The sequence below is a fragment of the Larimichthys crocea genome, chromosome XV (genome assembly GCF_000972845.2).
Source record: "Larimichthys crocea isolate SSNF chromosome XV, L_crocea_2.0, whole genome shotgun sequence".
Lineage (NCBI taxonomy): Eukaryota > Metazoa > Chordata > Actinopteri > Sciaenidae > Larimichthys > Larimichthys crocea.
The window spans coordinates 11,640,598-11,654,371 of NC_040025.1; the positions used below are offsets into that span (position 1 = coordinate 11,640,598).

At 44.8% G+C, this 13,774-nt stretch overlaps 1 protein-coding gene across 5 annotated transcripts in view; it reads left to right on the forward strand.

The window, feature by feature from the left end:
- kcng1 (potassium voltage-gated channel, subfamily G, member 1) overlaps positions 1 to 13,060 on the forward strand; it is a 28,414-nt gene extending 15,354 nt beyond the window's left edge. Inside the window, exons 2-4 of one of the 5 annotated variants that reach the window (XM_027288313.1) lie at positions 61 to 156; positions 9,964 to 10,793; positions 12,284 to 13,060. In XM_027288313.1, the coding sequence (XP_027144114.1) occupies positions 10,011 to 10,793; positions 12,284 to 13,060 (1,560 nt within the window). In that variant the 5' untranslated portion in view covers positions 61 to 156; positions 9,964 to 10,010. Of the gene's footprint in view, positions 1 to 60; positions 157 to 4,172; positions 4,370 to 5,783; positions 5,860 to 6,705; positions 6,828 to 9,963; positions 10,794 to 12,283 lie in introns of those variants that run through there. The other 4 variants (XM_019268786.2, XM_010737053.3, XM_027288315.1 and 1 more) reach the window with 4 other exon arrangements.
- Positions 13,061 to 13,774: the final 714 nt, after the last annotated feature.

Below are 13,774 nucleotides of genomic sequence, written 5' to 3' on the forward strand. Positions count from 1 at the left end.
TGATTTTGCAGAGAATGCTTCTATACTTCTGCCTCAGTGTGTTTCTGTTTCCTCTTTCAGGTCATTTTCAGGTGATTTGGACCCTCCCACCTCGTTGAGTGATTGTCATCAGCTGCTTGCAAGATGGCTTCCTCCTGGAGGGCTGGTGCCGTTCAGGTTTGTTTGGTTTTTGATTACGTTGCGTTGCCTCAGTTCATGTTACACGCAGTTTAAATCAGCACCTACAGGTTCACAGCACTGAACACCCCCCACTTCACTACTGATTGCTGACAGAATGCAAGACTAACCCCTAAAATACACTGCATGTGGAACGATACGTTTCAATTTCCCGCTGCGACACGACTCCGGAACGACTGCGGCCACCGGCAGCCCTCCGCAACACATACGCAGAGCTTCTATTTTTCATGGACGCCGGAGCACGGCGTATAAATTCAGCACAGAGCAGATTGTGCGGGGAAGGAAATCAGCTACAAAATGATTGATTTTCAAAATAAAATACTCCGTGTTCACCGTGGATCGATTTTCATTACAAGAACACGTCATAATGGGCAAGGTCAGAGGTTTTCAGGCGTCTTTTCACCCTGTTGACACCATGGATGAGGAGATGTTGATTCTGGAGGTCCAGGGTTAGGGTTTATGACACCTCACATCCTTTTTATAAGGACACCAGAAAAAAAGATGCGGCGTGGAATACCATTGCAGGAGTCAAAGAGACTACAGCCGGCAATATCGCACGATTATAAATTTGCGAGATCTCGTGCGTTCTTCCGACGCTCAGTGGCCGGCGGAGCCGCATCACAAACGGATTATGTGTGAGTTGGCGGACGGCGGAGTACTCTGTCATTCCAGAGCAGAGCCATTCCTGAGCCGCTCCGTTTTAGGTGTTGGTAGTATTAGGGTATTTCTTACGTATCACTGCAAAGCCTCTTTATATTTCTGGCTGCGTCATACAGCACATTGCCTCGTTGCTGTTGAGTTGACCTTTGTCCTCCTCCTGGCAGTCTAACATACTTTTCCTGCCACAACAGGTCAGCTAATTAGAAAATTAGATGATCAATCTCATTTTCCCTCCTACACTCACTTCAGTTTCTTAATTCATCAGAGCTTCAGGAGGGCATGCTGAATGTCATTAAGAGAGGAACCCCGAGCTGCAGTTCCTAGAACGCGTTGCTCAAAACTTGAGTAAAAACAAGATAATTAGAGTGATTCTCATCAACGTCAAGGCCTTTGTCTAACGTTTTTTAAAATGAATGTCATCAGACCTGCTGCACAACCAGCATCAACTATGCACGTGACCGAGAGCTGCTAACAAAGAAAGACATTTCAGTTACTCTGATGACAATGGTAGGGAACAACAGCTGTGAACCCATTGCAATGAAAGAGCTTGGCTGTTTGCGTAGAAATAAATAATTTGCCTGTTTCTATTCAAAGAATCCCACAAAGTATTCTCCTCGATCACTCTCAGTGGTTGAAACTCATGAATGTCTTATGAGAACTCGGCCTATCCCATCTAAATGTTAAAATGTCAGCGGCTAAACACAGAGGCATTTGGATTATTTCTCAACAGGCTTTGGTCATTAGAGCCACAAGCTTTTATAAAATACATTTTTAATTCTATAAACTTTGTATTTATTGTCCATTCCTTCTTGCAGATCAATAAAACATGGCACCATCTGAAACCAACAAACCAACATTGTCTTGAGACAATCCTCCTTTGGGATTGTCTCGACACAAGTCACTCATTTCATTGGATCACTCATGTCTTTACTGGAAGCATGCATCTGCAGTTGGTCAGCTTAGCATAGCAACCAGTGGAAACATGAAGACTTGGCTCTAATGTAACGTAACAAAATCTGCCTACTGGCTCCTCTGAAGCTTCCCCAATTAACATATTATACAAAGATTTACATGCAAGACCATAGTAACCTTTCTCAGTGCAGAGTCATGTCAATCTTCTCTACAATACAGAACCATATTTTCTCAAAACGTTGAACTATTCCTTCACTGAAGAGATTTTAAAGAATATACAGCCGAGTCGCCCGGGAATATGTGGGTACACGCTAAAAAAGGAAAACAGCAGTGACCCAATAATTGTGCCTTGAGGCACTCCGTGCATACTAATCAGTGAAGCGTAAATTAAGCCACATTGATTAGTAGTGCACGTGTGTTGTATGCTATCAAGAATCCAATAATGTGTGAACATTTCATGGAAGAGACAGATAGTTCTGCATCCATCAAGAAGAATCAGCCTCATCTGCATTCATAACTTTGAGTAAAGAAGTTTCACCTCTGTCAGGAAGACAGTGATCCCACTGACATTTTCTTTTTATCATCCCCAAAGTTTTGGAGATGAAAGGTGCCTTTGAAAAAAAAAAGTATTTGATTATTAGGATCAAAGAGCCGTCATGGGGAAGGCTGAACGTTTGACCTCATTTAACAGCACGAAGCAGTGGAACGATTCAGAGCCGAGAAAATAAAACAGTGCATCGGTCCTCAGGACAAAACGGGTTAGAGTTGTATCAGTAATTAGCAATCAACAATCAGCAGGTAAACATCTGTGCAATCACTGCTGGAGCTGACTTGGTGGAAACTTCACAACAACCAGTCGCTGCTTCTTAAAATAACATCTTTGTAGGAGTCAGATTTTAAGTCTTTTTGATGGTGCACTGAATGAAGTCATTCCCACTCTGCACATCGTACTCCTGCTTCTGAACTATGTAACTTTAGGCTTGATAAAGTAGAAATCACACCTGCTGCAGACTCTGTTTCATTCCAATATTAGGAAAAATCCCACCTTTGCATTATTTCTTTGAATCACCCATCAAGTGGTGTTTGCTCGTCTTGCTATCATGGCACATGATCATAATATCATACGGTACTCTGATTTGGTGGCCTGGTTATGTGCTGCATAATCTCAGTCAAAACAAAACTGACATGCAGCCCGGGTCGATGGAACACGGCGTATGGATGATAATCATTTAATTTTGTTTGTCTGTTTTGGAAAAGACGTCATACGTCTCTAAATATAAAATCTGAATTTTATAAGCCGCGTCATTATGATGAATTTGTACCACAGGGATGTCTTTCTTTCTTCTGTTTTTTTTTCCTAGAAAATGTCATGATTGCTGTATTCTCATTCTTTGGTCTGTGTCATTATCTTCAGTTGCTTTTAGTCGCCCAGGTGGAAAATAGCTCCGCTCGGAAGACATAATAGCTCACAGGAATTACACGCTTCCTTCTCTTTCCCATGTGTCTTTGTATGAAAACACAAACACACTTATACCTCTGGTCAACAGACGTCATATCTCACACGAACATGAAAAAAACAAAAAAACAAAACAAAGCCCAACAAAAAAAGGTGATGCACATTTAGGTTCACTTCACCATTATGGGTCCTAACAGCGCTCAAGTGAACATAATGCACTGAGATTGACTCGTCTTGTGTGTTTACTTCAGCACTTCAAGCCTGGTAGATCAATAAAGGGATAATAGACCTCAAGGCAACACGGAATGCAAACATGCCGCGCGCACGGCGAACAAATCCAATTTATTTTGTATTGTTTTCTCTTTTAAAGTGCATTTCCTCAATTACTTTGGACAATATCTCCTTCTCTGAGTGCAAACGCTCAGTTTGGTGACTCAGATCAGATCATATAAAGACAAGGAATCACTTCGAATGATTGTTAAAGGCATCAGAAAGAAACATAAAGACAGCAACATTCTCTGTGTGAGCCATGCCTTCCTCCTTATCATCATACCTCATGATAGCATTTCCCACCACTTGTCTAAAATTGGACACCCTGGTGAGTCTTAGCCAGCCTACAAGCGGCCCTCCCTCCCCCTCAGCCGGGTAACCCACAGGGCAAATACAAACCTTTGTTTGCGTGAATCTATAATCAAAAGACAGTGATTATTCTCATTTAAAGGTGGGGAGGGAGGATGGATGGATGGATGGTGGTGGTGGTGGTGGGGGGGGTTGCTCTCCAGATGGTGGTTGCCATGGATTTCTCTCAAAAGCTTTTGGTATAACGGCACACCCACTTCTGATGTCAGCGCTTGAGGAACGAAGGGGGGGAGAGAAAGGAGTTGAGAGAGATAAAGGGAGAGAGGGAGAGATGAGGGCAAAAAGGGAAGGAGGGGAATAAGGGATGGAGGAGGGAGGGAGGGGAGGGGAGAGGAGAGGGGAAGCGAGGCAGCCTGTTGCTCATGATCATCGAATAACCTCCTCGTACTCCACAAGCCCGGCGCTGCCTGCACATGGATGGAGTTAAAACGAGCAGAAGCTGACAATCACATTTCATATTCTCCTTCATGTGCTTTCTCTCTCTCGAGCAAACCAACAGCTGCTGAGCACTCAGGAGCACAGTGAGTATGTTCTTTGTTTTGTTTTTTAAAAAACATATTACAGTTACATTCTTGTAACTTGATGTTTGGTGTACGGTGAGACACACTTTCTTAGCTGTAAGTCACACTTTGGGAGTTTGTTTTCACAGCCAGAAGTTGGAAATGACGGAGCTGACTGACATTTTTTGCAGCATTTACTCAAAAAATCAGATCTGTGCAAGTATGCAAGGCACTAAAACTCAACTTAGAAGAGGATTTATTGCCTTGATGCTGTAAATAGAAGTGGCATTTTATGTTTCCGTCCATCTACGACGTGTCTTTGACAGATGACAGGGACTTGCACAGTGGAAACACTGCACGTACACCATGATAACAAGGCTGCAGCAACATTACAGCATGTTATGATCTGTCAACGTTTACTGATATCTCATCAGAGACAACATTCAGGGCATTTTCTTCGCCATGCTCAGCAGGCAGTGATATATATATATATAAAACTATATGCTCACAGAGGCATCTGAACCACAGCCACTTTTTAAAATCTGAAATTAGACAAAACGACAGAAGAGAAACTTTTCAGTCTGAGAGCCACTTTAAGTCCTCAGACAGTGAATTATGTGAATTATGGGCTGACGTTATGTTTCAGTGAATCCATGAGAGATCATTTTCAATACAGCGCATGGTCTCTCGCTTTGAAGTCGATGTTATATTATGCCTCGTAATGTGATCATGAATCCTCAACGCAAATACCCTCTCTGAGACTTTGGATCACTGATATATCATACCTAATAGATCACCCCCCTCCTCTCCCTCCTCCAGGTAATTGAGACTGTAATGAGATGAACTAATGACTTTCTCCCCCCCCGCTCTAACTGCCAACTGCTGTCTGACTCCCACCCCCCCTCCACAAAGCAGGGTCCGCAAACTAATTATAAGCTGCTATCCTCAGGTGTCTTCATATGTAATGTGTTTGAGATACATATCCTAAAAGGTCGAAGGTCCCAGTCCCCACCAGCAACACTATTTCCCAGTGGACCAGTTGTTACACAAAGAGATCTTCAATCAGGGTTTAGACCTGACACAAATCTAGTGACGGATGTGCTTTGAAAGTGTAAGTAGGATAAAAGATATTTTCACAGCTATTCACAGTCCAATCCACACTCTGCAAACATGTTTTAAATAAACTCCAGTTTGTATCACGTGGCCTGTGAAATCCTGTGTCATTCAAGCACAGCCCGTCAAGCATCTCGTCTTATTTCTCTTGGATGTAAGCTCACTTCACATCCTCAAAGGAAGCCCTGTGCGACTGTTTGTCTGCTCCATTTATTCCATCTCATCAACTCACTCACAGTCTAATAGCGTTAAGAGTGGAGTGGAGTTCCTCCAACCCTTCGCCCATCTTTTGATCATTCACTGCTTGTACCTTCTGTCACCTCGTCCTCGCGGGGACCTTGCACTCGAGCAGAGATCCTTTGAAAACACTCAGAGTGACAGACAGTCCACTGGTCCTCACCGGTATGAGCTGCTGCCTGCCTGCCTGCACACACGCTGCCACTTTTATCAGCTGCAGGAGCGATTAGGTGATCGGATGCTTGAGGCAGAAAGTGAGTGTTAGTTAATGCACACAAACAACATGGAGAATAATGTTATGTAATCTTTACATAATCAAGTTAGTCCAACACTTGAGTGTACAATCATCCACTTAAGCCTGGAAGAGAGAGAGAAAAAAGCATATTCTATACAGTGAACACAAGCTGTTAAATGAGGAAGATGGAGGGATGTTTTGTGGGCTGGTTAAATATGAAATGTCACAGTTTGCAGGGCTAAGAGGACGAGGGAGTGCTGAGGCATAATGTCGAGCGGCGGTGCAGAAATGTGGGGATGTGGTGGGTTGGCTCAGCTTTAAGAGGACGGACAGTGAAGGGGACGGGACAGAAAGTGACAGAGGTGTGATGCTTCTAATTAGCTGGAGACGTGAAGTATCACCTTTAAAAAGGTTGCTGTCTTTGTGATTTTAAAACACGATCACGATGTGCTGAGACGGATGCATACAAACCGGATATAAAATAAACAGCTCTTAGCACTTCCATAGCCCATTACTGAAGTGTATTATCTCCATGGCACACTGCGGTGGACCACAGACCACAGAGTTTTTTCTTTTTTGTCCTGGAGCTAGAGCTTCTTCCAGGAATTTTTCAGTATGCATTAAAAACCGCCCACTTACTGTACGACCAAAGAGAAACGTTTGTGTTTACAACTGTTCCTGCTGGAGTTACTGTAAGGGAATGTCTTCAGGGGGTTGGAGCTGCTTCAGTATTTAACCAGATTTCAGAGAGAAAGTGTGTGGGGGAGCGAGACCATCTCTGGAAACACCGACCTCTTACAGTCCATTAGAGAGCAATGAGCTGTTATGGGAGGAGATATTGGTTGTTGGGAAGAACAAACGGACATCGTGTGGTCTCTGATTGGACATTTAGTCTGAGGTAGAGTACCGGATAAGTTCCACTTTCATGTGACAGCTGTCATTTTGTAACAGTGAGACATTATGAAGAATAAATATGGGTGCAAAGAAAAAAGACTCAGTCACCGTGAAGGTTAACAGCTGTGAAATGTTTCACTTTCACTGTGAGTGTCTGAGCTTCACATTTTCATCAGAAACACTGATCACCCACTTAATTTCCATGTGTTTGTGTTTCGTGGACGGACCAGAGTTGAATTGCAAATCGTGGATTCGTGGAGACAGATTGGGAAAAAAAAATCTGTCCAACTCTGATTCTTTGTAAATGACACGCTGCAAAATATGCAGCCATAAATAGCAATCGTCAGTAAATGAGCTGTCCGTGTCTCACATTCTGCACGTGTTCATTTTTTTATCAATCAGAATCATCCATCAGGAACGTTCCCTGCAGGCCGATAACTTAAATATTACATCAACCCCGTCTTCAACTTCTGAAAGGCTCCAGAGTTCTTCGAGAACTCGCCGTGCTTTGACCTTTCGGTGCTCGTCTCTCATCATCACGCTCATTAAAATCATCCTCAATCAATATTGGTCTCTCCAAAGACTCTTGAGGAGAGGGCTCTGTGGGAAATCGACGCACAATGCAGTAACAGAGACTCACAACCCAGTGACTCACCAGGCAATCTGGAGAACATGCCCTGTGGCTTAGCTGTGATAACGCTGGCACGGATCGAGGCCAGACCTCAGCCGATCTGGTGGGGGAGAAAACAGCCTGCGTTGTCTTTGCGGCGTTTCATCTTTCCTTTTGCGAGATAGACTTCGGGGGCCCCCCCTGAGAGGAGGCACAACAGAAAAGAAAAACAAGAGTTTTTAAAAAATGCTCCTGCGACCGCCGAGAGGCAAAAGCACAATCGGTTTAGAAGGCAAAGTGAGAAATCAAACAGCCTCAAGGGGTTAAGTGTGATTTAATCTAGTAGGAGAGTGGCGTAGGCCTGTGCACGTCCACACTGTGATGCACTGTAGGCGTATTGATAACCTCCGCCGCATGGAGGGAGAATGTGAGAATTTACGGATGCGTAGCAGCAGAAAAGGAGGGACGGGTTTCATTCTTGTGTTTTGGTTTTGTTAGACGAGACAAGTGTTGATTTGATAGCTGCTCTCAAAATGTGTAAAATATTATTTTCTCTGCTCTCTGAACTATTTTAATAATGCTCCTAAATGAATCGCCATCAAGCAGCAGCAGCAGCAGCAGCAGCAGCAGCGTGGGTTAACACAGAGTGTTGAAGAGACGAGGTCGGGGTGGGTTTGCTCTAATTTCACGGGTGGAAGATGGTGCTGACTGTAATCAGCGGCTCACAGAGGCTGACAGTGCAGGTGCCTAATAACCGTTCAGTGACACATCCATGTCCCTGTTTTTAGAAGCCGGGGCCTCCTTCCTGACCCAGAATCCAGGCACTGACATTTTAATTCCTGACTGGCTAACCTGCCTCCCCTTAAATTACTGTAATTGATTAAATTAGTTTGGACACAGGCCACGAGGTCCTCGCTGCACTGGTGATATCCAGTAAACACTTTTCCTCTTTCCTTCTCTTATGTATTGTTCTTTCTCCGTCTAGCTTTCCTCAAACGGCAGAAATATTAGTGTGTAGAACCTGTCTGTGATTACACACCTCAACCAAAAAAACACACACTTCAGTGTTTTTAAATATAGATTCTTCAGTAGCTGCACAAAGCAGTTACATCAGTGAATTATCTAACAGCAGCCAGAATAACATCAGGCTATTATTCATAATTCCCAGACTGCTGTGGGTAACAGATGTTCATGCACACTGTCGGGAGTGAAATTGTTATCCCTCGATGCCTGATGCATCCAGATCAGTGATCGTGTTTAATGATGCATAAATGACATATTCATATTCTGCTATAAGATCATGACGTGTTGGTTTTTTTTCTAATGTCAGAGGTGACAAAGCTTTAATTTAATGTTCAGTGCTCTCCTGGGAGCTTTGTGCAAATAATACTGATTTATTATCTCAGAGGGAAGAAATGTGTTTTCTATTGCAGCACAACTTTTGTCAGGTTTGACCTTTTGATCACATTGCTGCCGTGCGATACATCTCATGTCCGTTCACTAATTACTAATCTTAGCTCAGCATAAAGACTGAAAGCAGGTGGAGACAGTGAGCAAAGTTCTACAAAGTTACAAAGCAACTCTAGAGCTCACTAACATTTCATGCATTGTTTGTTTATTCAAAACCAAGAACTGAGGGATCTGATGACTTCCTCCAGTCTTGTGATCACAGTGAGGTTGCAAGACAGGCTAGCTGTTTCCCCCTGCTTCCAGTCTTTATGCTAAGCTAAGCTAATTAACACCTTGGCTGTTACTTGGCTGAGTGGTATCAATCAGTCGTCATCAAACTCTCGGCAGAAAAGCAAAAACAGCCTAAAATTATTAATTCATTGATAGAAAAAAATTTTAAAAAATGAGCAACTGTTCCTTTAAGAGCATGTTTTTACATTATGTGTATATTCAGGATGTTTTCTGCCCCCTAGTGGCCAACAATTATGTGTATATTCAGGATGTTTTCTGCCCCCTAGTGGCCAACAATTACTTAATGTTTGTACTTTGTGACTGTCACATAATGTTAATAACTGTCTGTAACAGGGTGTGTGACACAGGTAGACACGAGCAGGTAGCAATCAGCGGTCTGTTATACTGACAGAAGTTTGATGAAGCTTGGTTTGGATGAATGAATGAATGATTCATCTCACAGCAGTCCATATGTTTGTGAAGGTTTGTAATCCACTGTGACTCGTCGTAGACTCTACAAGGGTTGTGCAAGCTTTAAGAAAGTATAAGTTTTGTGTTTTTAACGAACACTGTGATGTTAGTTACTGACAGAATGTCTTCATCGCTCATATTAATCTGTGCTTTCTTGGATCTTTACAACATCAGAACAGAATTTTTCAGTCAGGTCTCATGTTTTGGTTTCATTTCTTCAGTGAGTGGGTTGTTTGCATACGGCTGCGCCCCCTCCATAACGATGAGTGGCCATTAAAATTAAAATGCAAATGATCTAAGTGCCTCCTGCTGCTGATGTTAAAGTAACGGCCCATACGAGGCCACATGAGAGACTAATGTGTTCACTCTCTGTTCACAGTGTGATGGTGGCAGACTGAGCACAGGGATGTGAGCAGACCAGTAAAGATGACCCTGTTGGCGGGCGATGGCTCCGACTATGACTACAGTGCCCTGAGCTGCGCCTCCGACACCTCCCTCAACGCACCACCCTTACAAGAGGAGGAGGCTCAGAAGGGAGCCTTCTACAAGAGGGCCCAGCGGGCCCCTGAGATCAACGCCCTTCACGATGACACGCTGCTGTCCAGCGCCCGTAAACTCCACGCCATCATCAATGTGGGTGGCCTACGTTACCAGCTGCCTTGGACCACCTTGGAGGACTTCCCCCTGTCTCGCCTGGGCCAGCTGCACCTCTGCAGCAGCTTTGATGAGATCATGAGTATCTGCGACGACTATGACGTTACCCACAATGAGTTCTTCTTCGACCGCAGCCCCTGTGCCTTCCGTACCATCCTGACCTTCCTGCGGGCGGGCAAGCTGCGGACCCTCAGGGAGATGTGCGCCCTCTCCTTCAGAGAGGAGCTGCTCTACTGGGGGGTCCCCGAGGAGAGCCTGGAGTGGTGCTGCCGCCGGCGTCTGCTGCAGCGCGTGGAGGAGTTTGAAGCGATGGAGAGGGCAGAGGAGGAGGAGGAACTCCTGGAGGATCTGTTGGATTCAGACAGTGGCCACAGGGAGCACCCGGCGGAGTCCAGACTCAATCGGTGCATGGGCAAGCTGAGGGACATGGTGGAGAGGCCTCACTCAGGCCTCCCCGGGAAGATCTTCGCTTGTTTGTCAGTGTTGTTTGTCACCATCACTGCCATCAACCTGTCCATCAGCACCATGCCTGCGATGAGGGAAGAGGAGGAGGCGGTGAGTAGACTAATGAGTTTTAACACACAGCCACATGGAGGGGGGAGAAAAGTTACCGCAAACATGAACACGGGGCCAAGAAGTCAAGAAGTGTTTTCATGTCAGTGAGGAGAAGTGAAAATGAAGACATGACCCAACACAACTTCATTGTCTTCCAAGTGTTTACAACCGAACCCAGCAGCACCGCGACCGACTGGTGAGCTGTGTTTAAAAGCTGAGCGGAGGTAAACTGTCGCGTCATTTTGAAAAGCAGTCATTAAAGACAGTCTAATGATGGCGTGTCTCATCCGTCAAACCTCCCTGCTGCAGCGAGACAAGGGAGTCTGCCGAGGGAGCCGCCGAAGAAATATCTGAAGACGCCTCAGTCTGCTTCCATGAAATGCTTTCATTATTTTGTCTGACTTCAATCACAACCGTAATTAGCACTTTTTTATTTTTTAAAACTCAAATCAAAGGAAAGTGGAATATTTGAGCCACACGCATCAGAGTAAAAAAAAAGAACTGATTCATTTCCCTTAAATGCTTTTTTGATGAAATTTCTACTTCCACGCAGAGGTGGAGAGCAACTGCAACCACTTCTCTTTCCATTTTAGAAACAATGTTTCGGTGTTTTTTTTTTCACAATGTTCAACCCTCACTTGTTCTTGTATACACTCAGGAAATGAAGTACAGATACTAAACATGTGCTGCTGCAGGTGGGAGGAGGCCAACACCAAAAATCTCAACGCTTCTTTTTATTTTTATTTTTTTTATTTCAAACTAAACACATTTTGTGCTGCAGCTGCTGACTCAAGTTTCAGAACCAGCAGGTTCACGTGTACTGTCGTACTGGGAAAACACAAAGTTGCACTGGTGTTCAAATCAAAAGACTTGTACTTTGTGAAGTTACAGTATCATGTTTGCCCTGACACTGACGCTTCGTATTCACACCTCACTCCTCTCAGTATGTCTGAATTAAGCAGTTTAATTAAAAGTGCCAGTAATCGCGTGCTAACAGCTCCGCCGCCTCTAGTTTTTCTTGCAGCCGGATGAACAAAGTGTTGCATTAACAGTGTGTGTGTGTGTGTGTGTGTGTGTGTGTGTGTGTGTTCCAGTGAGAGCAGGTTTACTGGAGTTTTCAGGTGCTTCCACTCCAAACCAATCTCCTGCTCTGTGGGAGTGTGTTTCGTAATGTTTTTAACTGATATGGATTCATGTAATATTTGCTTTGAGATGCTTTGATCCGTCTCTGCCACGTCATTAAGACTAACACTCAGAGAAAACATGCATCATGAAGCACAGTGTGGATATTTGAATATATTTGATATTCCTAAAACTAAATATTTCATCTCCTTATCTTGTCGGCTGTAGAAATATTTTGCACCTTGATGTCTTCAACGCTGCAGCATCCCATCGTGTCGGCTCTTGGATTTCATGTTGAAATGCTTCCCTCTAGTGACTGCAGCTGCCACTCACACTCACGCTCACCTGTGTGTCTCTTTATTTACCAGGGCACGTGTTCCCAGATGTGCTACAACATCTTCATCGTGGAGACGGTTTGCGTGGCCTGGTTCTCCCTGGAGTTCACCCTGCGCTTCATTCAAGACCGAAGCAAGCTGACCTTCCTCAGACAGCCCCTGAACCTGATAGATGTGGTGGCCATCCTGCCGTACTACATCACCCTGGTGGTGGACAGCACCTCCAAAGGGGAGAAGAGGCTGGGCTCCGGCAGCAGCTACTTGGACAAAGTGGGCTTGGTGCTGCGCGTCCTCAGAGCCCTGCGCATCCTCTATGTGATGCGTCTGGCTCGCCACTCGCTCGGCCTGCAGACTCTGGGCCTGACAGCACGCCGCTGCACGCGGGAGTTTGGACTGCTCCTCCTCTTCCTGTGCGTGGCCATCGCACTGTATTCCCCTCTGCTGTACTTGATTGAGAACGAAATGGTCACCACGCAGGAGTTCACCAGCATCCCCGCGACCTACTGGTGGGCTGTCATCACCATGACGACAGTGGGCTACGGGGACATGGTGCCGAGGAGCATCCCGGGCCAGGTGGTGGCTCTGAGCAGCATCCTGAGCGGGATCCTGCTCATGGCCTTCCCCGTCACCTCCATCTTCCACACCTTCTCGCGCTCCTACGTGGAGCTGAAGCAGGAGCAGCAGAGGGTGCTGCAGAGGAGGACACACTTTCTGCTGCGGAGCCGCATGGCCGGCCTGGGCAGCAACCTCTCCCTGGAGAGTGACATGCTCTTCCCTATGGGGACTGACTCCAGAGACCTGGACGACTGAGACTGTTCTATGGGGACTGACTCCAGAGACCTGGACGACTGAGACTGTTGGGAAGCCGGAAAATGGACAGAAAGACACAAGAAAGAGTGACAGAGAGAGAGAAAAGGGATTTATTTTCTTCCCAGAAATGCAGCCTTGCTGTGTAGCAGTGTACTTTTGGATAAACAAATGCAGCCTTGCTGTGTAGCAGTGTACTTTTGGATAAACATTAAGAATACACAGAAAAAAGGGGATTAGTATTCGTATTAAACAAATATTTTCATCAAAAAACTTGATTATCTTTGGATAAAATCCATTTTACAACAAATACAAGTCCAATTTCCAGACACAAAGTATATTTGAGCACAACGACAGTATTATAAGTCACATATTAAAACACATTGTGTGAAATATGATTGATGGGCACAAGCACGGCGTCTTTATGAACATAGTGGTGACTTTTTTCATGGATTTGTTCAGTGTCACGTCATGGAAGATGCTTCTGTCGAGTCCCTCTAAGCTCAGAAGGTGACCCCTTAATTAATATGTTTCACTCCTTCACATTCACCCTCCCCCCTCTGGCACTGTCGGCATCCGCATATTAATCATGATGTATTAACTGTCCTTCTTCTACTCCTCGAGGCTCTATATGCAATTTTCTGAAAACTTTTCGGACGTTGACGGTAACATTACTGTGCTTGTAAGTACTGCGGTTGCTGTGCATAGCTGTTTCTA